This window comes from Saccopteryx bilineata, chromosome X, assembly GCF_036850765.1.
Source record: "Saccopteryx bilineata isolate mSacBil1 chromosome X, mSacBil1_pri_phased_curated, whole genome shotgun sequence".
Classification (NCBI taxonomy): Eukaryota; Metazoa; Chordata; class Mammalia; order Chiroptera; family Emballonuridae; genus Saccopteryx; species Saccopteryx bilineata.
The window spans coordinates 70,754,681-70,781,275 of NC_089502.1; the positions used below are offsets into that span (position 1 = coordinate 70,754,681).

Here is a 26,595-nt window from a genome sequence, read left to right on the forward strand (position 1 = left end):
AATCCTCTCCCTGACCCTTAATGAAGGATAAAGTAACTCTGTGAAAGATGTCCCTTACTCTAGGCATACAGAGCTATGTCAAGACAGGGATTGTTGAGCAGAACATGGGCTGGATTCAGTCTCCATTTGTTTCCTAAGTTGAGTACCTTGTGTTTTATACAAACTACACAACTGTAAATGGAGACTTTGCTTGATGCCTTAACCCCAGTTGAGTTTTCTGTTCTCTGAATTCTTCTTACAGGACTTAATTTACACCACTTATTTCTGCCCCCTTGACAGAACTCCCTAAATTTGCCAATAATTATGCATGTCTTATCTCACTAGTAGATTGCCAGTTACTTTGAGTGTTCTTATTTCATACCTTCTCAGTGCCTAACACTAATGTTGAACACAAAGGTATTTACTATGTTCATTGTTCACTTGAGATGAATCAAATTGTACTTAGTTTTACCCTCAACTGCCCTTGGGCCTTCTTTACTTACCATTCAAAATTCCCTGTTGGCAGGAACACTTTTTCATAACTCCTCTCATTTTTGTGTGGGGGAAACTCTGTAAGAGGCACACTCCTCCCAATCTCTTAAACCACCCCCTCACTCTGAGTGGAAAGGTTACTTATCAGATTGGAGAAGAGAATTAATTACCATACTTTTCTCCAGACTTCTCTCTCTTTAGGACTTCCTTTCTTGCAAAGAGTATATTCTTCCTTTCACTAATCTACATAAAATATAGGGTGGCCATAACCTTAGAAGATTCTTAAAGGAACTGAAGCTTAGAGTGAGCCCATCAACTGTGAGCAGGATTTATACAGCAGTTCCCAAATCCTATCATATAGTCATTGGCTGAAAATTTTATGATAAGACTAATCCAGAACAGTGTTGACAAGTCCATCTGGTTGAATATTTAAGCCAATTCTTTAACCTAGCTTATATCAAAAATAAACCTGGAAGGAAGACCTTAAATTTGCACCATCATTTATGTTCCATTTGATTCAGAACTCTGGGAAAACAGGAGTATAATTTATTGCTCTCCCTAATAAAACAATTACTGATTCTAGACAACTACCCTTGTTAATAGTTTTCCAATTCATTATCTCAAAGAAGCAGAAGCTATTGTGTCTCACCTGACTTCCATGGTGATGTCATTGCTTATGGTCTCTTGCACAGGATCCAGAGGCATGAATGTGGGTGTTCCACCAATGTCATTGAGGGGTATGTAGTCTTTGCCATCCTGTATGTGAAAACAGATAGGTTCATCATTTCAAAGGGACAAATATGATAATTTGTATTTGTGATATCCTTTCTTGTTTGTATCTGACCATAAGAAGAGATGCTGGCTTTCATTGGACAGTTAAGAAGTTTGCTTTCTTTTCTATTTACCTCAAAACCTCTGCTTAACAATTTAGAGTCACACTTTTGTGCCATAAAAACTGATTAATTAATAAGGCTGTATTTACAAACTCGTGGGTTCAATGTTTTTTTTTAAAAATAAAAAATTTTTATAAAAAAATTCATTCTTCTTTCTTAATTTTCCCTATCCTTTCTCCTCTTAAATAAATAATCCTACAAGGGATGGAGGACAAAATTTGAGCTTAATATTTGTCAGTGTTGGAGGATAGTTTCCCCTTTAAAATATTGGTTTTCCTGTTACTCACTGCCTTTAACAGAGGTCCCCAAACTTTTTACACAGGGGGCCAGTTCACTGTCCCTCAGACCGTTGGAGGGCCGGACTATAAAAAAAACTATGAACAAATCCCTATGCACACTGCACATATCTTATTTTAAAGTAAAAAAACAAAACGGGAACAAATACAATATTTAAAATAAAGAACAAGTAAATTTAAATCAACAAACTGACCAGTATTTCAATGGGAACTACGGGCCTGCTTTTGGCTAATGAGATGGTCAATGTGCTCCTCTCACTGACCACCAATGAAAGAGGTGCCCCTTCCGGAAGTGCAGTGGGGGCCGGATAAATGGCCTCAGGGGGCCACATGTGGCCCGCGGGCCGTAGTTTGGGGATCCCTGGCCTTTAAAGTCATCTGACTACATCACCTATCCTTTAGCCTCCTACAGATAATCCATTATCCAAGAACCAATTCCAAAGTATAATAAAATAATAACAGTATCAAGTATTGCTTATTATGTATCAGACACTGTAATAAGTGCTTTGCATTTATTTTCTCCTTTACTCATCCCATCTTATGAAGAAAGGTACTATTAGTACCCCATTTTACGGAAGAGAAAACTGAGACATAGAGAGGTTAATTAATATGTCCAAGGTTAGAAATTTAGTATGTAGATACAGTATTTTGTTCCAGATAATTTCTCTCTTAATCACTGTATATTGTCTTTTTTTTTTATCATGGCCATATAAAGAAGTGATCAGCTTTTTCATAAGTGTCTTAGTTTATGAGCTGATCAGTAATATACCTCCCCCCCCCGTCTTCTCCCTGCTCATAGTCTTGAGTCTAGGCAACAATCTTGTCTGTGTATTTTATCTGCTCTCAATCTGGTACAGCAAAAATGAAATTACAAATTATTCTGTGGATCTCATTGTTGAGAAACAGACAATGAACTAATTCTAGGAATAAGAAAACCACCACAGTTGAGTATTGTAAATATTCAGATCCTAGAATGTCAGGGAAAGGAAGAGGCTAGAGATCATTCAACATCCTCATTTTATGTTTCCAGGTGATAAATCTGAGTCTCAAAAGATCTGGGGAAGTGACTTTCCCAGAGTCACACATGTACCAAGCTAACATGCTGAGAAACTTCAGAAACTGTGATTTAGCCACATGGCTCCAAAAGCTGCTTCTTTTTTTAAAAAAAAATATTTAAGTACAGTTGCTATACAATCTTATATGGGTTATATTAGTTTCAGGTGCAAAATATAGTGATTTGACACTTTTATACCTTATGATGTGATCACTTCACTAATTCCAGTGACCATTTGTCACCATGTAAACTTATCACAACATTGTTGACTATATTCCCCTTCATCTTTTTTTCAAATCACTCACCCTTTTCTTATGATAACAATCCCTTTGTTTTATGTTTCTATTAGTTAAAGTAGAAGCATTTTTATCCCGTTCTGTGGGAACTGGGACTGAGTGAGCTCAACTAACTTCTTCAGATCACACAGCTAATTAGTAGAGGACATAAGATGTAAACCCTGGCCTATCTAATCTTACAGTCCATGTTTCTCCTAGTAGGTCAACTTTTGAAAGAAGTTTTTCAAAACCAAAAAAATACTAAAAAAATATTTACTAACCACGTGCTATGTGCCAAGCACTATGCAGGGTGTTGTATTATTGAGTGGTCCAGTGGGCTCAATCCTTAATTTTGGTTACTATTTTAAAGGACCTGCTGGAACATGACTTTGCTCATTTGAAATATTCATTCAAAGTCTTTAGTTGTGCTAATTAAGTTATCACTAAACTGATTTAATGATAACATATACAGGTATATTAAGATCTCATCTTATTTATTTTTCATTCCAAAAGCTGCTTCTTGCCTCAATGAGACTTACTTCTGTACCAGAAAGCTTCACAGAACTGGGTCTTTTTTTGGATTTGGAAAGAAAGATGCTCGTCTAGAGGTGTATGATAAGACTCTAGGATTTGTGGCTTTGGGGAGACACATTGCAAGGGGTCAGCCACCAGTATCTTTTAGCTGAGTCATCCTGCAATACCACAGTCACCATTTTTCTTGGATGGAGCACTCCTATCTTTATATCATCAGTCTGGAGGGAGGTAACTGGTCCATACTCTACTTCTTCTCTCCTCACCCTGTGTAAAGTAGGCCCTACAGAGGTCTCAGTGGCTTTAGGTAAGAAGTAGTGGTTTAAACAGTCTCAGGGGATGCCAGTGACTAAGTTGTCTGTCTCTAAGACTGGAGCAAAGTCCTTCACTTTTCTGTTAATGTTACTAGTGTTTCTCTCTCACAGGAGAGTCTGTAGAACCACCTTCCAAGCTATAGACAGTCACATGCTTTGGGCTCCAGAAGATCACCCACCAGACTACTGGTGGTTCCACTTTGCTGAGGGCAAAATCTGGGACATGCTGAGAGACCTGTGACTCTAAGGTGGGGACAACACCCACTGCCTTCCTGAGCCCTGACTAGCACCTCCTCTTCAAAGGAAATCTACTAGCCCCATCCTCCGTAACCCACCAAAGGCTCTTTCAATGACAACGCCTAATAGGTAGCCAGCAGGAAGAGGCTGCTGGAGGAAGATCTCTGGGTATCTGGAGACTTTTCATGACCTGCTCCTGGGCCCAATGCCAGTAGAAGCCATCCTAGAATACAGCTTGATCCTACTTGTGTGTCCTTAAGCTCAGCAGAGAAAACCACAGACTGTAAACTGCTTGTAGCTCCAAAGAGGTTGCTGAGGGCCAGTCACAGGCATTGTCTTACATTGGCCTCCACCAGATTCCTTCTGCAGAGACCCAGACACAACACATCCAGTGCCCAGCTTCAGACAATATCAGAGCTGAATCCAATTAGCTTAAAAGCAGCATATTCAAAAGGAGAGCTTGTCAGGTACCAAATTTTGCTTATTGTTTTTTTTTTATATTTGCTATCTCTTTATTTAGGTGTTTGTATTGCCCATCTATTGTTGTTCTAATATCTTTGAGCATCCTAACAATCATTATTTTATACTCTGCATCTGGTAATTTGGTTATATCTGATTCATTCAGGTCCTTTTCTGGGGAATTCTCTTGATTCATTTGTGTTGCATTTCTCTGCATTCTCATTTTGTCTGTGTAAAAGAACGTTTGGCCACTGGAGTCCACTGGGTGTGGCCTCTGTGTTCCCTCGGCGTGGTCTGTCTGCAGGCCCACCACCCCCTCTGCTGTTGCTGCCTAGGGCACTTGGGTGTGGGCGTTGCCAGTGCCTTCCCACTGGTGCTGTTGCTGTGGTTTTTGCCTCTCCTTCATGGGAGTGGCTGTGATCACGTGCTCAGGTGTACAAGCCTTGGTGGCCTTGACCTTCACCCTGCCCCCATGGGTGGCATTATGCTTGGCCCTGAAGGCAGGGGTGAGCACCTTTGCTCAGCTGAGGGTCTCCACCTGATTCCGGGCTTTCACCCTGCCCTTGCAGGAGGAGCCCGCTCGTGGGATGGCTGCAAGCATTGCCTCCACAGGCCTGGTGGGACTGCATGCCCAGGTTCTGTAGCGGGACTCCTCCTGTTCTGGGCTTTTAGCTCACCCCCACAGAAGGAGCCAGCTCTCAAGTCAGGCCACAAGCCTTGGTTCTGTGGGTGGGGCAGTGCTGTGCTCCTGTGCCCTTGCTCAAGGGTGAGTCTCCACTCCTTCAAGGCTCCCACCCTTCCCCCACAGGCTGGATTGCAGGCGGCCCGCAGCTGGGCTTGACCACTTTTGCATGTCCCCTCCTCCCCAGCTGGGCAAGACTGAGCTCACACCTGGGACTCAGTGGTGGCCAGCCAGCTTCTGCCCTTGCCACAGAACCTTGCTTCCATGTCCCACCACCACCCATCCTCAGGCGAGCCCTCAGCCATGTGGGTGGGGGCGCTGCAGCTCAGACCCTAACACTCACTACTGTAGTCCTGAAAGCTCCCTCTTCTAAGTGACTCTGCTCTGAGTGCCGTGAGAGAGCTTGTTTGGCTGGTGTCCTGCTTCCCTTTGCTAGTATTGCTGTTTCCAGGGGAAATATTCACTTCAGATTTGGGGAGTGACTTGTCCCAGAGGTTAGGGTGGCTGTCTCTCAAAATGTTTCTCCCTGTGCCTCCTAAATTACACTCTCTTCCTGCTACTCCAGTCCTCTCCTCTCTCCCTGTACCCCGGAGCCCCGGGTAAGTGGTTGTGAGAGAGGTTTTCTGTGCAGTCCCTTTAAGAAAAATCCTGGGTCTGAGAATCAGTCTCTTTCTCACAAACAGTATCCTGTCTTGTTTCCAGCTAAATACTGTCCATACACCTCTTCTAGTTCTTGGGCTGCAGGCTGGTGCTTTGTTCCTGGGACTCAGAACCCTCCCTTCTCTGCTAAACTTGTTTCCCGCCACACAGGTCTCTCCCAACTGCCGTTTGCTCTGGGGAGCTGGGCAGGCTTCTCTGCATTTCCGCTTTTCCTACCAGTCTCAGTGTGCCTTCTTCAGTGTTCCTTGGTTGAACAGTCCTCTTAGTTTAGTCCAAAGTTGGTTTTTTCAGATGATGGTTCTTAAAACTAGTTTGTAATCCACTTTGGTTCTGGGAGGTGGAAGTTGCTACATCCACCTCCTCCATCACCATCTTCTCTCCTAGCCATTTTGGGTTTGTTTGCCTCTTTTTTTGCAGTTGAATTCTAGTTTCAAGACTTTATGATAAGAGAATATGCTTGGTATGATCTCAGTCTTTCTGAATTTGTTGATGTTATTTTTGTGGCCCAACATATGGTCAGTTCTTGAGAATGTTCCATGTACACTAGAGAAAAATGTATACTCTGGCACTTTGGCATGAAATGTACTGTAGATGTCTATCATATCCAATTGTTCTAGTGTTTTGTTTAAGGCCAATGATTTTTTTTATTGATTTTCTGTTTGGATGAACAATCTAGAGCAATCAGCAGTGTATTGAGGTCTCTAAGTATGATTGTATTTTTGTCGGTTTTTGTTTTTAGGTCAGTCAGTAGCTGTCTTATATATTTTGGTGCTCCTTGGTTTGGTGCATATACAGTAAGAAGCGTTATATCTTCTTGATCCAATATCCCCTTTATCATTATGAAATGGCCATTTTTGTCTCTGATTACTTGTGCTCACTTGTAGTCAGCAAATCAAAAATACAATGAGATACTACCTCACACTTGTTAGTTTAGATATTATCAACAAGACAGGTAATAACAAGTGTTGGGGAGGCTGTGGAGAAAAAGGAACCCTCATCCACTGTTGGTGGGAATGTAAAGTAGTATAACCATTATGGAAGAAAGTATGGTGGTATCTCAAAAAATTAAAAATAGAACCATATGACCCAGCAATCCCTCTACTGGGTATATACCCCCAAAACTCAAAAACATTGCTATGTAAAGACACATGCAACCATATGTTCATTATAGCATTGTTCACAGTGGCCAAGACATGGAAACAACCAAAAAGCCCTTCAATAGATGACTGGATAAAGAAGATGTGGTACATATATACTATCGAATACTACTCATCCATAAGAAATGATGACATCGGATCATTTCCAACAACATGGATGGACCTTGATAACATTATATTGAGTGAAATAAGTAAATCAGAAAAAGCTAAGAATTATAGTTCCATTCATAGGTGGGATATAAAAATGAGACTCATGGAGATGGACAAGAGTGTGGTGGTTACCACGGCGGGGGGGGAGGGAGGAAAGAGAGGGAGTGGGGGCACAAAGAAAACCAGGTAGAAGTTGACGGAAGACAATTTGATTTTAGGTGATGGGTATGCAATATAATCAAATGTCAAAATAACCTGGAGATGTTTTCTCTGAACATATGTACCCTGATTTATCAATATCACCCCATTAAAATTAATAATAAAAAATGAATAAAAAATAAAATAATAATAAAAAATAAGAAAAAAAAGCAGTGAGTTACCTACAAGAAATCTTCTATAATACTGTCACCTGGTTTTTCAATGGAAACATTTCTGGCAGAAAGAGTTTGACATAAAATATTCAGAATGATGAAAAGCAAGGACCTACAACCAAGATTACTTTACCTAGCAAGAATATTATATATAATTGAAGGAGAAATAAAGAGCTTCCCTGACAAGAAAAAGCTAAAAAAGTTTATAACCACCAAACCAGTATAATAAGTAATGTTAAAGAATCTTCTTAAAGAAAACAGAGGAGGGGGAAACCAGAGACGCACAGTTAAAAAACTAAAATGGCAATATATGTACCTGGAAATAATCACTTTAAATGTAAATGGCTTATGTGCTCCTATCAAAAGACATGGGGTAGCAGAATGGATGAGAAAGCAAGACCCATATATATGCTGTCTATAAGAGACACACTTAGGAAGAAAAGTTACATACAGACTAAAAGTAAAGGATGAAAAAAGATATTTCATGCAAATGTAAATGAAAAATAAAATGGGGGTAGCAATCCTTATATTCAACAAAATATATTTTAAACCAAGTTTATAGTAAGAGAGAAAGAATAATGATACATACATATTGATAAATTGATAAATTGACAATAACACTACATAATGATAAAGGGAGCAATCTGTCAAGATATAATGCTTGTAAACATTTATGCACCCAATGTAGGAGCACCTAAATATGTAAAGCAAATCTTGATGGACATAAAGGGAGAGATCAATAGCAATACAGTCATAGGTTGATATGTTAACACTCCCATTGACATCAATAAATACATTTTCCAGACATAAATCAGTAAGAAAACAGTGGCCTTAAATAATACATTGGATCAGCTGAATTTAACGAATATCTTCAAAGCATTTCACCCCAAAGAAGAAGAATATACATTCTTTTCAAATGTACATAGTACATTTTCTAGGATAGACTACTTTAGGACACAAAACAAATCTGAAGAACTTTGAGAAGATCGAAAACATACCAAGCATCTTCTCTGACCACAATGGCATGAAACTAAGAACTGAACAATAGAGGAACTGAAAAACATTCAAAGGCTTGGAGGCTAAATGGCATGTTATTAAATAACAAACAGGGACGTCACGGAAATGGCGCCGTGAGAAGCGCGTCCGACAGCTCTCCCCTAAATCACAACAAATTTATCAACTAGAAACAGAAAAATTTATCCTCGGAGCATTCCGGAGTTCCACACGAACTGAAAGCAAAAGGACTGTTATCACTTAAATCTGAGAGACGAGGGTGTGGAGGTAGCTACCGCAGCAGCAACGCTTATTCAAGCCGCGAGGGAGTGCGCCTGCGGTGAGTCAGCCCATATACTTGGGAACCACGAGCCGCCGCGAGCGGCCGACGCGAGCCGCCACCGCGAGCCGCCGCGAGCCCCCGCGAGCCGCTGCCGCGAGCGGCCACCACGAACCGCCACCGCGAGCGGCCGCCACGAGCCGCCGTGCGCGCGCCCTGTCCGGTTGAGCACCGCTGACGTTCCCAGCGGCCCGCACACTGCGAGTGGGGGTCGCCGGCCACCGGTGCCCGGAGCGCCCCATTCGCGTGCGTGCCTTGGGCATTCCACGCGCCCAGGGCACCCTGCTGGCCCGCACACCCAGGGGGCTCCATTATCCTGCGCCTGGTGCGGTCCAGCCGCCAGCGGTGGGGCGAGCGGGAGAGGTTTGGGAGAGTCTCTCCGTGGGCGGGGCACCTCACCCACCCATTCAAGCTAACAATCAAGCGTTGGGGGAGGGGCGCGCGCAGGCAGCCTAAAATACCTTCGGAAGCACAGCTGCGACCCAATCACTGAAATTAGCTTAACCCATAAAATCTGCGCACCCTCGGTTCTAATTGATAAGATCTCTCTCAGTTCAGCGATCCAAGACAAGAGGCGTGATATTTTTTAGTGCCTCTCGCTAAAGGGGCGGGGGCAACTTCTGATTGATAGAGCCTCCATATTCAGGGATAAACGCTAACAAGAAGGACTTGGCAGATAATAAGGTCTATACTACACTAGTCGTAAGCAGAGACTAGTGCCTCTTCTTCCCTGCAAAAACAGGCTACAAAGTGTGGAAAGCCTGGGTTGAGAGGTCCAACTAAATGATAGGCACTGAACAGTCACCTTGACAACAATTGACTCCCACCCCCGCCTGATTACACTGGAGGCCCTGACTCTCAGAGCCTTTCCCAAAGCCTTGCACTGAGTGGGGATAGAGTGGGGATTTCCCAGCTCTTTGAGCCTCTTACTCCCCAGGCAGAAGCAGTTGCAGCCTTATAGCTGGATCACCAGGCTGCTAATTCAGAAAGGAGGGACTAGGAGAGAGAATCCAGGAAAGCAAACTCTCTCATCGTTGGACCCTGCAAACGCCAACAAGCCTTTACTTCCAGCAAGACTAAAGCCAATTATATGACATTGCCATAGAATTCCATCAACTGCAAATCCCTACCTAAGAGTGACACAGGGGCAGAGCCTGGGGTACAGAGTCACCGACTAGGAAGAGGGAGAGAAAAGAAAAAGGAAGAAGTTAACCTCTCAAAATCAAGAAAAACCCACAGACTTTACAACTTGATCCACTAATTTTTGTTGTTGTTGTTGTTGTTCTTGTTGTTTGTTTCTTCTATCTTTTTGCCTTTATTTCCTCCACCTCAGTCCTTCTATTCTCTGCCCATCTTATGCTTCCCCTTTCTTGAACTACACTACCCATGAGTGTTGCATTTTATTTTTCTTATTCATCCTCACCCTCCTTTAAGGTTATACTCCAAAACACTTAACTCTCACTCTCTCCTCTTTTGTTTTTTTTTTTTGTTTTTTGTTTTTTTGTCTAGCTTTATTTTGTTTTTTTCTCCTCCTATTTTATTTCTTCCTTCGTTTTTCTCCTTTTCTTATTTTTTCCTTTCTATTTGTTTTTTCTTTTCTCATTTTACTTTCCTCCCATATAATCTTCAATCACGAACAAATTAGTTAATTTGGGACTCAAGGCTTTTTTTTGGCTTTATTTCTCTTTTTTGCTTTTGTTTTTATTTTTTTTTCTCTTGTTTGTTTATTTTTGTGGCATTTTGGGTCCTCCCAACACAAGGTCTCCATTGTATTTAGTCTTCGCTCCTCTTAATACAACAGATTTTTACTTATTATTTTTATTTTTTCTTCTTTATTATTCTTTTTTGGTCCTTTTTTCTGATTCCCTCTTATCCCTCTCATTATATCTCTTAGTTGACCATCACTTACAAGCAAATCATCTTATGCTTGTCTAAGATTTTCTTCCTTTTTTTTTTTTTGCATTTAGTAGGTCCCTACTCCCTTTTTTTTGCCCCTTGAACTCTTCACCCCAAATCAGGCCCTCCATTATAGGCATGATATTTCCCTGAGGAGGGGAGAGGAGGGAAAGAGAAGAGAGAAAAAAAGGGGGAAATAATAAATTATTACTGTTTTTTTTGTGGGGGGTTTTACCCCTTTTTTTTTCTTTTTACTCTTTATTAATTCTAATTAGTGCTATCAATAAGACCACCCTCAGATGCCGATAAGAAAGAGGAAATCGAATATTATGGATACAAAAGAAAGAGAGGTAACACAAATAGATGTGGAAAAATCTATGGAGAAAAGACTTAACATATTGGAAGCCTTGGAGCTAAATGACAGAGAATTTAAACTAGAAATCTTAAAAATACTCAGAGATATACAAGAAAACACAGAAAGGCAATATAGGGAGATCAGAAAACAACTCAATGAACACAAAGAATATATTACCAAGGAAATTGAAACTATAAAAACAAATCAAACAGAAATGAAAAACTCAATTCACGAGCTGAAAAACGAGGTAACAAGCTTAGCTAACAGAACAGCCCAGATTGAAGATAGGATTAGTGAAATAGAAGACAAACAACTTGAGGCACAACAGAGAGAAGAAGAAAGAGACTCAAAAATAATAAAAAATGAGAAAGCCCTACAGGAATTGTCTGACTCCATCAGAAAGAATAACATAAGAATAATAGGTATATCAGAGGGAGAAGAGAAAGAAAATGGAATGGAGAATATACTCAAACAAATAATAGACGAGAACTTCCCAAGCCTGTGGAAGGAACTAAAGCCTCAAATTCAAGAAGCAAACAGAACACCAAGTTTTCTTAACCCCAACAAACCCACTCCAAGGCACATCATAATAAAGATGACACAAACCAATGACAAAGAAAAAATTCTCAAGGCAGCCAGGGAAAAGAAGAGTACAACATATAAAGGAAGGCCTATTAGATTATCATCAGATTTCTCAGCAGAAACTCTACAAGCTAGAAGAGAGTGGACCCCAATATTTAAAGCCCTGAAAGAGAGGAACTTTCAGCCAAGAATACTATACCCATCAAAGCTATCCTTCAAGTAGGAAGGAGATATAAAAACATTCACAAATACAGAAAAGATGAGAGAATTTATCAACAGAAAGCCCCCACTCCAGGAAATACTAAGGGGGGTTTTCCAATCAGATTCAAGGAACAAAAGAAAACAACACCACAAGTAACAGTTCCACCAAGAACACAATAAAACCAAACTTAAACTGTGACAACAAAGGAAAAAAAGGGGGGAGAGGATGGAGATTAACAGTAGCAAAGGATGATGAAGTGCAGAAATACTTATAAGATAGGGTACTACAATGAATATGGTAGGTACCCTTTTCATTACTTAATGGTAACCACCCTTGAAAAAACCACCACAAAAACACTTGACTTAAAAAAGGTAGCAACAGAGGAAAGAAGTATGGAACACAAACAAAAACAAATGATAGAAAAACAAAAGAGAAGAATCAAACTAGATACAAAACTAACAGAAAGCAATTTATAAAATGGCAGTAGGGAACCCACAAGTGTCAATAATTACACTAAATGTAAATGGATTAAACTTACCAATAAAAAGACACAGAGTAGCAGAATGGATTAAAAAAGAAAATCCAACTATATGCTGCCTACAAGAAACACATCTAAGCAACAAGGATAAAAACAAATTCAAAGTGAAAGGCTGGAAAACAATACTCCAAGCAAACAACACTCAAAAAAAAGCAGGCGTAGCAATACTCATATCTACTAATGCTGACTACAAGACAGAAAAAGTACTCAGAGACAAAAATGGTCATTTCATAATGATTAAGGGGAAGTTGAATCAAGAAGACATAACAATCCTTAATATATATGCACCAAACCAAGGAGCACCAAAATATATAAGACAGCTACTTATTGACCTTAAAACAAAAACTAACAAAAATACAATCATACTTGGAGACCTCAATACACCGCTGACGGCTCTAGATCGGTCATCCAAACAGAGAATCAATAAAGATATAGTGGCCTTAAACGAAATACTAGAACACCTGGATATGATAGACATCTACAGGACACTTCATCCGAAAGCGACAGAGTATACATTTTTCTCTAGTGTACATGGAACATTCTCAAGAATTGACCATATGTTGGGCCACAAAGACAATATCAGCAAATTTAGAAAAATTGAAATGGTACCAAGCATATTTTCTGATCATAAAGCCTTGAAACTAGAATTCAACTGCAAAAAAGAGGGGGAAAAACCCACAAAAATGTGGAAACTGAACAACATACTTCTAAAAAATGAATGGGTCAAAGAAGAAATAAGCGCAGAAATCAAAAGATATATACAGACAAATGAAAATGAAAATACGACATATCAGAATCTCTGGGATGCAGCAAAAGCAGTAATAAGAGGAAAGTTCATATCACTTCAGGCCTATATGAACAAACAAGAGAGAGCCGAAGTAAACCACTTAACTTCACACCTTAAGGAACTAGAAAAAGAAGAACAAAGACAACCCAAAACCAGCCGAAGAAAGGAGATAATAAAAATCCGAACAGAAATAAATGAAATAGAGAACAGAAAAACTATAGAAAAAATCAATAAAACAAGGAGCTGGTTCTTTGAAAAGATCAACAAAATCGACAAACCCTTGGCAAGACTCACCAAGGAAAAAAGACACAGGACTCAAATAAATAAAATCCAAAATGAAAGAGGAGAGATCACCACAGACATCATAGATATACAAAGAATTATTGTAGAATACTATGAAAAACTATATGCCACAAAATACAACAATCTAGAAGAAATGGATAAATTCCTAGAACAATACAACCTTCCTAAACTGAGTCAAGAAGAAGCAGAAAGCCTAAACAGACCAATCATCAGGGAGGAAATAGAAAAAACAATTAAAAACCTCCCCAAAAATAAAAGTCCAGGCCCAGACGGTTATACTAGTGAATTCTATCAAACATTCAAAGAAGACTTGGTTCCTATTCTACTCAAAGTCTTCCAAAAAATTGAAGAAGCAATACTTCCAAACACATTTTATGAGGCCAACTTAACCCTCATACCCAAACCTGGCAAGGATGGCACAAAAAAAGAAAACTACAGACCAATATCTCTAATGAATACAGATGCTAAAATACTAAATAAAATACTGGCAAATCGAATACAACAACATATTAAAAAAATAATACATCATGATCAAGTGGGATTCATCCCAGAATCTCAAGGATGGTTCAACATACGTAAAATGGTTAACGTAATACACCATATCAACAAAACAAAGAACAAAAACCACAGGATCTTATCAATAGATGCAGAAAAGGCTTTCGATAAAATACAACACAATTTTATGTTTAAGATCCTCAACAAAATGGGTATAGAAGGAAAATATCTCAACATGATAAAGGCCATATATGATAAACCATCAGCCAACATCCTATTAAACGGCATAAAACTGAGGACTTTCTACCTTAAATCAGGAACAAGACAGGGTTGTCCACTCTCTCCACTCTTATTTAACGTGGTGCTAGAAGTTCTGGCCAGAGCAATCAGACAAGACAAAGAAATAAAAGGCATCCATATCGGAAAAGAAGAAGTAAAGCTATCACTTTTTGCTGATGATATGATCCTATACATCGAAAACCCGAAGGACTCCACAAAAAGATTATTAGAAACAATAAACCAATACAGTAAGGTCGCAGGATACAAAATTAACATACAAATGTCCATAGCCTTTCTATATGCCAACAATGAAATATTAGAAAACGAACTCAAAAAAATAATCCCCTTCACGATTGCAACAAAAAAAATAAAATACCTAGGAATAAACATAACAAAGAACGTAAAGGAGCTATATAATGAAAATTACAAAGCATTGTTAAGGGAAATCGAAAAAGATACAATGAGATGGAAAAATATTCCTTGTTCTTGGATAGGAAGAATAAATATAATCAAAATGGCCATATTACCCAAAGCAATATACAAATTTAATGCAATTCCCATCAAAATCCCTATGAGATTTTTTAAAGAAATGGAACAAAAAATCATCAGATTTATATGGAACTATAAAAAACCCCGAATAGCCAAAACAATCCTAAGGAAAAAGAATGAAGCTGGGGGCATTATAATACCTGACTTTAAACTATATTATAGGGCCACGATAATCAAAACAGCATGGTATTGGCAAAAAAATAGACACTCAGACCAATGGAACAGAATAGAAAGCCCAGAAATAAAACCACATATATATGGTCAAATAATCTTTGATAAAGGGGCCAACAACACACAATGGAGAAAAGAAAGCCTCTTCAACAAATGGTGTTGGGAAAACTGGAAAGCCACATGCAAAAGAATGAAACTCGACTACAGCCTGTCCCCGTGTACTAAAATTAATTCAAAATGGATCAAAGACCTAAATATAAGACCTGAAACAATAAAGTACATAGAAGAAGACATAGGTACTAAAATCATGGACCTGGGTTTTAAAGAACATTTTATGAACTTGACTCCAATGGCAAGAGAAGTGAAGGCAAAGATAAATGAATGGGACTACATCAGAATAAAAAGTTTTTGCTCAGCAAGAGAAACTGATATCAAAATAAACAGACAGCCAACTATATGGGAACTGATATTTTCAAACGACAGCTCAGATAAGGGCCTAATATCCAAAATATACAAAGAACTCATAAAACTCAACAACAAACAAACAAACAATCCCATAAAAAAATGGGAAGAGGACATGAACAGACACTTCTCCCAGGAAGAGATACAAATGGCCAACAGATATATGAAAAGATGCTCAGCTTCATTAGTTATTAGAGAAATGCAAATCAAAACTACAATGAGATACCACCTCACTCCTGTTAGATTAGCTATTATCAACAAGACGGGTAATAGCAAATGTTGGAGAGGCTGTGGAGAAAAAGGAACCCTCATTCACTGTTGGTGGGACTGTAAAGTAGTACAACCATTATGGAGGAAAGTATGGTGGTTCCTCAAAAAACTGCAAATAGAACTACCTTATGACCCAGCAATCCCTCTACTGGGTATATACCCCAAAACCTCAGAAACATTGATACGTGAAGACACATGTAGCCCCATGTTCATTGCAGCACTGTTCACAGTGGCCAAGATATGGAAACAACCAAAAAGCCCTTCAATAGAAGACTGGATAAAGAAGATGTGGCACATATACACTATGGAATACTACTCAGCCATAAGAAATGATGACATCAGATCATTTACAGCAAAATGGTGGGATCTTGATAACATTATAAGGAGTGAAATAAGCAAATCAGAAAAAAACAAGAACTACATGATTCCATACATTGGTGGAACATAAAAATGAGACTAAGAGACATGGACAAGAGTGTGGTGGTTACCAAGGGTGGGGGTGGGGAGGGAGGACATGGGAGGGAGGGAGGGAGAGAGTTAGGGGGAGGGGGAGGGGCACAGAGAACTAGATAGAGGGTGACGGAGGACAATCTGACTTTGGGCGAGGGGTTTGCAACATAATTTGATGACAAAATAACCTAGACATGTTTTCTTTGAATATATGTACCCTGATTTATTAATGTCATCCCATTACCATTAATAAAAATTTATTAAAAAATAAATAAATAACAAACAGGTAACAATGAGATCTAGGAAGAGTCTAAAAAGGCAGTACAGAAGATCAATAAAACCAAGAGCTGGTTCTTTAAAAAGATAACCAACATGGACAAACCTTTAACCAGACTCATCAAGAAAAAAAGAGGACATAAATAAATAAAATCAGAGATGAAAGAAAAGAAGTAACAATGACACCACCAATACAAAAAATTGTAAGAAAATATGAACAACTATATGCCAACAAACTGGGATATCTGTACAAAATAGATAAATTCAATGAAACATATAATCTTCCAGAACTGAATCATGAAGAATCAGAGAATCTGATAGACACATTACTGTAGTAAAATTAAAGCAGTAATTTAAAAACTCCCGACAATTGAAAGACCTGGTGGAAGGCTTCACTGATGAATATTACCAAACATTCAAAGAAGAACTAACACTTATGTTCCTTAAACTATTTTTAAAAATTTTAAGAGGGGGATAGACTCCCAAGCTCGTTTTATGAGGCATGCATTATCCTAATTCCAAAACCAGATAAAGACACTGCAAAGAATGAAAATTATAGGTCAATATCCATAATTAAACATAGATGTTAAAGTACTCAACAAAATATGAGCCAACCAGATTCAGTAATATAGTAAAATGGTCATAAACCACAATCAAGTGAGAATTATTCCAGGGATGCAGAGATGTTACATCCACAAATCAATAAACATGATACACCACATAAATGTAATGAAGGATAGAAAATAAATGATCATATCAATAAATGCGTAAAAAGTATTTGATAAAATCCATTATGTATTTAAGTGAAAAACTCTCAGTGAAGTGGGAATCTATATTCCAAATCATACTCAATGTTCAAAAACTACAGGCATTTCCTTTAAGGTCAGAAAGAAGACAAATACGTCAGCTATCACCACTCTTATTTAATATTGTCTTGACAAGAGGAGTTAGTTTATCAGGAACATCTTATCAGATACAGAATGGACTTCGTCTTTATAACATTGTAGTAGAAAGTCTAGCAATGTAGTTGCACTTTGTTATGTGAAAATTATAAAATGTAACTATTTCTTAAATAACCTGGGTAAGGTTGTTTCCAACTAAAATTTTGAAGGTGTTATATGGTTTGTTCTTTTTTTTCTAATAAAATGCAAGAAGAGAGACTTGTGAAAAGAAGAAATTGTTAAGTAAAATGGAGTCAGGATTTGATGATTTTTCAAAATTTCCTGCCTCTTCAGATTATAAAGTATATGCTAAAATAAATAAACAGCTTCTGAACAAAGCATAAATCTATGACACTTTCAAGAAAATATGGTCTAGCCTGACCAGGCGGTGGCGTAATGGATAGAGCATCGGACTGGGACACAGAGGACCCAGGTTCAAGAACCCAAGGTTGCCAGCTTGAGCGCGGGATCATCTGGTTTGCAAGGCTCACCAGCTTGAGCCCAAGGTCGCTGGCTCAAGCAAGGAGTCACTTGGTCTGCTCTAGCCCCCCCCCCCTTCAAGGCACATATGAGAAATCAATCAATGAACAACTAAGGAACTGAAACAAAGAATTGATGTTTCTCATCTCTCTCCCTTTCTGTCTGTCTGTCCCTATATGTCCCTCTCTCTGACTCTCTCTCTGTCTCTTCCACAAATAAAAGAAAATATGGTCTAACAATTAATCTAATTTGTTGGGGATGGGGCTGGGTTAGAAGGGTGAAAGGACTGAGCAAAAAATAACAATAAGAAAACCTCACTGAAAAGGACAACAGTGTGGTGCTTGTGGTGATGCAAGGTGGATGAGGGTAAAGAGGGTATAAATGGTGATGGACCAAGACTTTACTTAGGGGGGATGAACACACAGTACAATATACAAAGATGTGTTGTAGAGTTGGGTGAATGAAACCTGTATAAGTGTGTTAACCAGTGTCACCCTAATAAATTTACTGAATAAAAGGAACAACAATGTCTCTAGAATTTTAAAGAGATTATTTTTAAACATTTAAGGAAGTCTAAATTATAGAAATGCTTATCTCAGAAAGGTTTGTGAGTGTGGATTCTTTATCAAATAAAGTGAATATGAGGTTCACGGGAAGACCACAAAATTTGAGATTATATGAACAGAAGCACTGTATTCTTGGACTGAAAGGGAGAGAGACAGTATATTAATAAAGAGAGGCCATTGAAGTTCCCCAATTCTATTGTCAGTAAGTATTCTAAAAAAAACAACTGTTGAGCTGAAAATGTGTTCTACTTTTTATGAAGAAGGACATGGCAAACCAAATTTTTTAAAATTCTGTTCTTTCTGTCTAGAATTCTTCTTGCACTTCTCCAAAAGTTTAGCTTCTGGTCTCAAAAGCCTTGTATTTCTTCTTCAGGTACTCATCATACTCTACTAAAACCTTGTGTTTCTCATTTGGTGTCTCTAATAGAGTGTATGTTCCTTGTGGTTGTAGGGACCTGCCTTACCCTGAAGGTTGCATGAGAGGTTGCATAAGGAACAAGGAACTTAGAGCTGACCCAGCCCCCAAATTCTGTTTATCTAGATTTGTAACAGTTTTAAAACTTTTCCACTGCCTGCCCTATGTTACTATGCCATGTGACTTCTCCCCCTGCCAATAGCTAATAGCCAAGTCTGCTTTTGGAAACTGCTTGCTTGCTCAGCCTATATAAGACCTAGTTTGTAAGCGTTTGGGCACGGCTCTCATCTGTGACTTTTAAGAGTATAGTGTCCCTGAGACACCCGAGAGTCCGCCCCTGCGCAGGTTAAAAGCTTGGCCAATAAATTTTCCATCTAAATTCCTGAAAGTCTCCGACATCTGTTTTGTACCCCGGTGGATGCTACATTTTGGGGGCTCGTCCCGGGATCCCCTTCGGTGGGACCTTTGGTCGGAGGCCAGAAGAACAGCTCGAGCTGGGTAAGTTTTGCTGGGGATCCCATGTAGTCTGTTTCTGGCTCCGGAGCATTTGCAGACTGTGGTGGTAGACAGGACGCTGTCAGAGACCCGCCCAGGCACTCAGGGGAAAGGGCAGGACGCTGCTCCCTGAGTTATCTGTATCAGTAAAAAGGTGACCGGTCACATTAGGAATTTCTGTGCTGTGCTGCACTGTGGTTTGGCTGTGTGCGAATGCCTGAGTCGAATGTAAGACAGGTGAGAGGAAGAAATCCGAATGGAAAACTTGCTTGTGTGTGTTTAAGTCTGTTTATATATTTTTTTAGTATTGTTGTTCTTGTGTGGGTTTTCATTGAGGAAGCAGAAAAGAAGAGGATTCAAATTGAGAACCGAAAAATGGGACAACAAGAGTCTGTACCCGGTTCTCCACTAGAGTGCCTGCTAAACAATTTCTCTGATTTTCAGAAAAGAGCCCAAGGGTACGGGGGACCACCTCCGGACCGAGAGACCCTGCGGACCCTAAGTCAGTTAGAATGGTCCGCCTTCAATTTAGGATGGCCCACTGAGGGAACTTTTGATCTCCCTTTAGTGTTTGCTGTTCGAGCAATTATCTACCAGGTGCCCCACCCGGACCAATATTTATATATTGATGTGTGGGTTGATATTGCTACTGAGAAGCCTGGGTATATCATAAAGTATCTAAAGAAGGGCAAGAGAGAGAGAAGGGCAATATGTGTTACCGCAAGTAACCAGAGGACAAGGAAAAGCAGCAAGGAAGTAAAAGAGAGAACCAACCCCCCAAAGCAGTCTAATGTACAGTCATCTAGAATTTACCCTGTCTTGTCTGAACTGCTAGAGGATCCCTTAGACCCAGTCAACTTCCCTCCTCCCTATCGGAGACAGGACGTACCTGATTCCACACAGCAGGAAAAAAATAGATTTTTGAGTCCACCACACACCCGAGGAGGGACAAGCTATTCGGCTCCTCCTCCTCAGGTGGGAGCCGCTGCCATTTTGGCTCCTCCTCAGGCGGGAGCTGCTGCCATTTTGGCTCCTCCTCAGGCGGGAGCAGCTGCCATTTTACCTCCTCCTCAGGTGGGAGCAGCCTCCATTTTGGCTCCTCCTCAGGCGGGAGCCGCTGCCATTTTGCCTCTTAGGGAAGCACCCCCATCACTAGAAGCCAGCCCAAGCTATTCGGCTCCTCCTCAGGTGGGAGCCGCCGCCATTTTGCCTCTTAAAGCACCCCCATCACTAGAAGCTGGCCCAAGGGCCCCCTCTCGTATGATTTATGTGCCTTTCTCCACTAGTGACCTCTATAATTGGAAGCACCAAAATCCCTCGTTCTCAGAAAAACCTCAAGGGTTAATCTCCTTACTTGAGACTGTTTTTTAGAACCCATCAACTGACATGGGATGATTGTCAACAGCTTTTGCAGACTTTGTTCACCACAGAGGAAAGAAACCGCATAAGCCAGGAAGCAGAAAAGGCTTTCCTAGAGGATGGGGGAACAGAAAGGGAAATAGGGGATGTCCTCCCTAGACAACCACCAAACTGGGACCCCAATGTTAGCAGGGGAAGGGAGGCACTCTCTCAGTATCACCGGGCTCTACTGCGGGGACTGAAGGCAGCAGCCAGGAAGCCTACTAATTTTAGTGAGGTAAGTGAGGTTATCCAGGGACGGGAAGAGTCCCCCGCCGCATTTTTAGAGTGGCTAATGGAGGCCTACCAGGTTTATACCCCTATAGATCCAGAGGCTGAAGAAAATCGCAGGTTAGTGAATATAGCTTTTGTGACACAAGCAGCATCAGACATTAGGAAGAAGCTTCAAAAGTTAGAGGGATTTGAAGGAGAAAATAGAAGTAAGTTGTTAGAAATAGCTCAGAAAGTATATGTAAATAGGGATGACCTGGAATTAGGAAAAGTGGCTGTCAAAATCCTCCTTGCTGCTAACAGCTCTGAAAGAAAGGAAAAAGAAGGGCAGCAACATTGAGGTAAGGGGAGAGGCCCACCGCAGAGGCAACTAGACAAGGACCAGTGTGCATACTGCAAAGAGAAGGGACACTGGAAGAAGGACTGCCCTAAACGGCGGGCTGAAAGGCCCAACCGGGAATCACAGGTACTGCTCTAATTGGACTGACGGGGCCAGGGCTCTATCCCTGTTGGCTCCCAGGAGCCCATGGTCACCTTAACAGTCGAAGGAAAGCCTACTAGCTTCCTGGTCGACATGGGAGCCACGTATTCAGTCTTAAAGAGTCCACAAGGAAAAATACAAAAAGAAACCACGAAGGTAGTCGGGGTAACAGGAAAAGCAGTATCCTACCCACGGGCCACTGCTAGGATCACTGATCTAGGCCACGGCACCATCACCCACTCATTTCTAGTCATTCCAGATTGTCCTTACCCACTCCTGGGTCGAGACCTCTTACAGAAGCTTCATGCCATGATCACCTTCAAACAAGAAGACAGTGGCCGGGAAAAAAGAAGGCTAGAGGTAACGGTGCCCATATCAGAAGAATACCTGATAGCGGCCCTCCAGGGAGGTAAGGACAAATCTATCGGGGTCCCAGAGGAACTAAGGCAAAAGGTACCCGGAGTGTGGGCTGAAACCAACCCGCCAGGCCTAGCCGCCCATCAGCCACCTGTTATAGTGCAGCTGTTAAGCACTGCTAGCCCGGTGCGGGTGAAGCAATATCCTGTTCCAGCGCGGGCCAAGCAGGGTATAGCACAACATCTAAAGTGGCTGTTAGTAGCAGGCATCCTCCGGGAGTGTCAGTCTGCCTGGAACACGCCTTTGTTACCGGTTCAAAAACCTGGGACCCAGGACTATCGCCCAGTACAAGACCTGCGGGAAGTCAATGCCCGGGTAGAGACTATACACCCCACAGTGCCAAACCCCTATACCCTGTTGAGCTCATTGCCCCCTACGCATACATATTATTCAGTATTGGACTTGAAGGATGCTTTCTTCTGCATCCCACTAGCCCCCAGAAGCCAAGACATATTTGCTTTTGAATGGAATGATCCAGAAAATGGACTAGTGGGACAGTATACTTGGACCAGGCTTCCCCAAGGGTTCAAGAATTCTCCCACTATCTTTAATGAAGCTCTGAGCAAAGACTTGCAGGGGTTCCGAGCTGACCATCCATCAGTTGTACTGCTACAGTACATGGATGACCTCCTCATCGCTGTAGCCGAAGAAGAGCAATGCAGGACGGCCACCTTGGACCTACTCCAGGATCTCCAGCAGATGGGATATCGAGTCTCTGCCAAGAAGGCCCAGATTGTCACCCAAACTGTAAGTTACTTGGGGTATAACTTACAAGGGGGACAAAGGACATTATCCAGCCAAAGGATTCAGACTGTGTTGCAGATCCCAGAACCCACTAACAAAAGGCAAGTGCAGGAATTTCTGGGTGCAGTAGGATATTGCAGACTCTGGATATTAGGATTTGCAGAGCTGGCCAGGCCCCTCCACGAATTAACACGGGGCAAAGAAGAACAGTTTATTTGGACAGACAAGGAAAGGAAGGCTTTCCAGGCACTGAAGGAAGCCCTAGTAGCTGCCCCAGCATTGGCGCTACCAGATATGGCCAAACCTTTCCAGTTGTACATTGCTGAAAAGGGAGGGGTAGCCTTGGGAATCCTCAGCCAAGAGCTTGGGCCATGGAAGAGGCCTGTAGCATACCTATCCAGGAAGCGAGACCCCGTAGCGTCTGGCTGGCCAACCTGTTTGAGGGCACTTGCTGCTACCTCAATCCTAGTTAAGGAGGCCAACAAGCTGACATTGGGTCAGGACATCCAGGTTATTGGAGAGCACTATCTAGAACAAGTGCTGCATACCCCACCGGATAGGTGGCTCTCCAATGCACGACTGACGCAGTACCAAGCACAGTTATTGAATCCCCTGGCAGTGCATTTCTTGAAGATAGCAGCCTTAAATCCTGCCACCTTGCTACCGTTGCCAGACCCATCAGTGGTCTATGACTGCAGACAGATATTGGACACTGTCACAGGGGCCAGACCGGACCTTCGGGACCAGGCCTATGAGAAGGCAGACCTCACGCTGTTCACTGATGGAAGCAGTTATGTCCGAGATGGACAAAGATATGCAGGAGCAGCCGTAACTACCCAGGACAGTGTCTTATGGCAGAAGGCATTACCAAAAGGTATGTCTGTGCAGCGAGCAGAGTTAATTGGACTTACACAGGCCCTCCAGATAGCTGAGGGCAAAGTGGCCAACATTTACACGGACAGCAGATACGCCTTTGCCACTGCTCACATTCACGGTGCCATTTACAAAGAAAGAGGCTTGCTAACGGCAGGGGGAAAGGAAATTAAGAATAAGACTGAGATCTTAGCCCTGCTTGATGCCATTTGGCTTCCCTCTAAAGTAGCCATAATTCATTGCAAAGGACATTAAAAAGAGGACTCTCCAATTGTTCAAGGAAACCGTTTTGCTGACATTGCTGTCAGAGAAGCTGCGGAAGAAGGGACTGCAGACATTCTTCCGCTCTTGCCTCAACCCTTGCTGCCTCCAGACCCTAAATATACTCCTGAAGAAGAGCAGGAAGGAAAGCAATTAGGGGGGTAAAAGAAATAAGCAGGGGTGGATAGAACTTCCTGACACCAGACTCTACCTACCCCAAGGAATAATAGGAGAAATTGCAAAGGAAATCCACGCAAGTTCCCACTTAGGGCAAAATAAGATGGAACAACTAATTAAGAAATACTATAGGAATATAGTACAATCTATAGTTTCTAGATGTAAGGCTTATGCTAAGGTCAATGCTATAAACAAGAAGTTTCCCCCTTTAGTTAGATATAGGGGAAAGTGCCCAGGAGAGTTATGGGAAATAGATTTCACAGAAATGACTCCAAGAAAGGCAGGATTTAAGTATCTACTTGTGCTAATAGACACTTTTACAGGATGGACAGAAACCTTTCCCACTAAAGGTGAAACTGCTTCCATGGTTTGCAAGATCCTACTAAGAGAGATCATCCCTAGATATGGAATTCCCATAGCCGTAGGGTCTGATAATGGACCAGCCTTCATTTCTAAAATCTCTCAGGAGTTAGCTAAAAGGTTAGGAATTAACTGGAAATTACATTGCATTTACAGGCCTCAGAGTTCTGGGCAAGTAGAAAGAATGAATAGGACCCTAAAAGAAACCTTAATCAAGTTAAAGGAGGAGACCAGCAAGAACTGGGTAGAGTTACTCCCCTTCGCCTTGTTCCAGGTCAGAAGTACCCCATATGTCAACAAGTGGACTCCCTATGAGCTCATGTTTGGACAACCTACTCCATTAGTTCCCCAGCTCACTAGAGAGGAAATAGAGGTATCTAATCATAATTTCCTCAAGTCCCTACAGGCATTACAGCAGATCCGAGAGAAAGTGTGAGAACTAAGGAGGGAAAGAGGAGCAGCCCAAGAAAGCAGCACCCGAGAACCTCCACCAGAGCCTGGACAATGGGTATGGATCCTTAATCATCGCAGGGGAAACCTCGAGCCAAGGTGGCAAGGGCCATTCCAGGTATTGATCAGCACACCTTCTGCTGTTAGAATTGCTGAAAAGCCCTACTGGATCCACTTATCCCATGTGAAGCAGGCCCAGGAACCAGGAGAGAATAATATGACATGGCGAGTGCAACGGGACCCCGATCAGCCTCTCAAGGTCACCTTCTCCAAGGAATAAGGACTCTAATATTTTATTGGACCAATAATCCTAAACAAGGTTTTAGGTTTCATCAAAGAAAGAATAGAAGTTGTTAAGCTCATGGTTCTTTATCAGCCTTACACGCTCCTAGCAGGGGAAGAAAACGAGTCAAAGGTTTAACTCATGTCTAAGAAAAAGGGGGAATGTAGGGACCCGCCTTACCCTGAAGGTTGCATGAGAGGTTGCATAAGGAACAAGGAACTTAGAGCTGACCCAGCCCCCAAATCCTGTTTATCTAGATTTGTAACAGTTTTAACAGTTTTAAAACTTTTCCACTGCCTGCCCTATGTTACTATGCCATGTGACTTCTCCCCCCGCCAATAGCTAATAGCCAAGTCTGCTTTTGGAAACTGCTTGCTTGCTCAGCCTATATAAGACCTAGTTTGTAAGCCTTTGGGCGCGGCTCTCATCTGCGACTTTTTAAGAGTATAGTGTCCCTGAGACACCCGAGAGTCCGCCCCTGCGCAGGTTAAAAGCTTGGCCAATAAATTTTCCATCTAAATTCCTGAAAGTCTCCGACATCTGTTTTGTACCCCAGTGGATGCTACATGGTGAGCAGTCATGTCTTTATCTTTAAATCAACAGTGTGCAGTATAATACCTCCATAGGCTAGATCAGGGGTAGTCAACCTTTTTATACCTACCGCCCACTTTTGTATCTCTATTAGTAGTAAAATTTTCTAACCACCCACCGGTTCCACAGTAACGGTGATTTATAAAGTAGAGAAGTAACTTTACTTTATAAAATTTATAAAGCAGAGTTACAGCAAGTTAAAGCATACAATAATAATTACCAAGTATGTTATGTCAGATTTTCACTAAGTTTGGCAGAATAAATCTTTATAAAACAACTTACTATAGTTAAATCTATCTTTTTATTTATATTTTGGTTGCTCTGCTACCACCTACCATGAAAGCTGGAACACCCACTAGTGGGCGGTAGGGACCAGGTTGATTACCACTGGGCTAGATGCTGAAAAAAATATTTTAATGAAGAACTGACATGGTTTCTAATCACAAGTACTTTCTTCGGGGGTTCACTATTTTCTCTGTTTTCATGTTTTATTTGTCTTATAACATTATAATTATTTCACTTAAACTCGAATAGACTAGATTATGAGCTCCCCAGGGACTGAATATGGGCATAGTTCAACATTTTATTGCTCACAGATCCAGGAACTGTGACTTAATGGCATTGAATGACAGAAAAATGGAAGCAATGGATACCTGTTGAACATTGGCTTGAAGGAGATCTCCAATACACCCAACCAGGTCAGAGAAGTTGGGTCTCAGGGTGCACACACTGTGCCAGCAGTCAAGCATAATCTGGTAGCTGAAAATTAAGAAAAAGAAAGCCAAGATGTAGGAATCACCCATCTAAACTTGAACCCCCTATGACTTGGATTGGGGAACTTAAGTTATAAGCCCTGAGTGAATGTCTCTTGGATGCAAACACCAAGAAGCTGAATGAGTGAATGACCTTTGTGCAAACACAAAAGAATGCATGT

At 41.2% G+C, this 26,595-nt stretch overlaps 1 protein-coding gene across 4 annotated transcripts in view; it reads right to left on the reverse strand.

Moving 5' to 3' along the window:
- LOC136316702 (vascular endothelial growth factor receptor kdr-like) overlaps positions 1-26,595 on the reverse strand; it is a 277,304-nt gene that overhangs the window by 36,736 nt on the left and 213,973 nt on the right. For all 4 annotated transcript variants that reach the window (XM_066248756.1, XM_066248754.1, XM_066248755.1 and 1 more), the window contains exons 26-27: positions 26,315-26,420; positions 1,121-1,227 (exon numbers count right to left, since the gene is read on the reverse strand). In XM_066248756.1, coding sequence (XP_066104853.1) covers positions 1,121-1,227; positions 26,315-26,420 — 213 coding nt within the window. The remainder of the gene's footprint in view (positions 1-1,120; positions 1,228-26,314; positions 26,421-26,595) is intronic.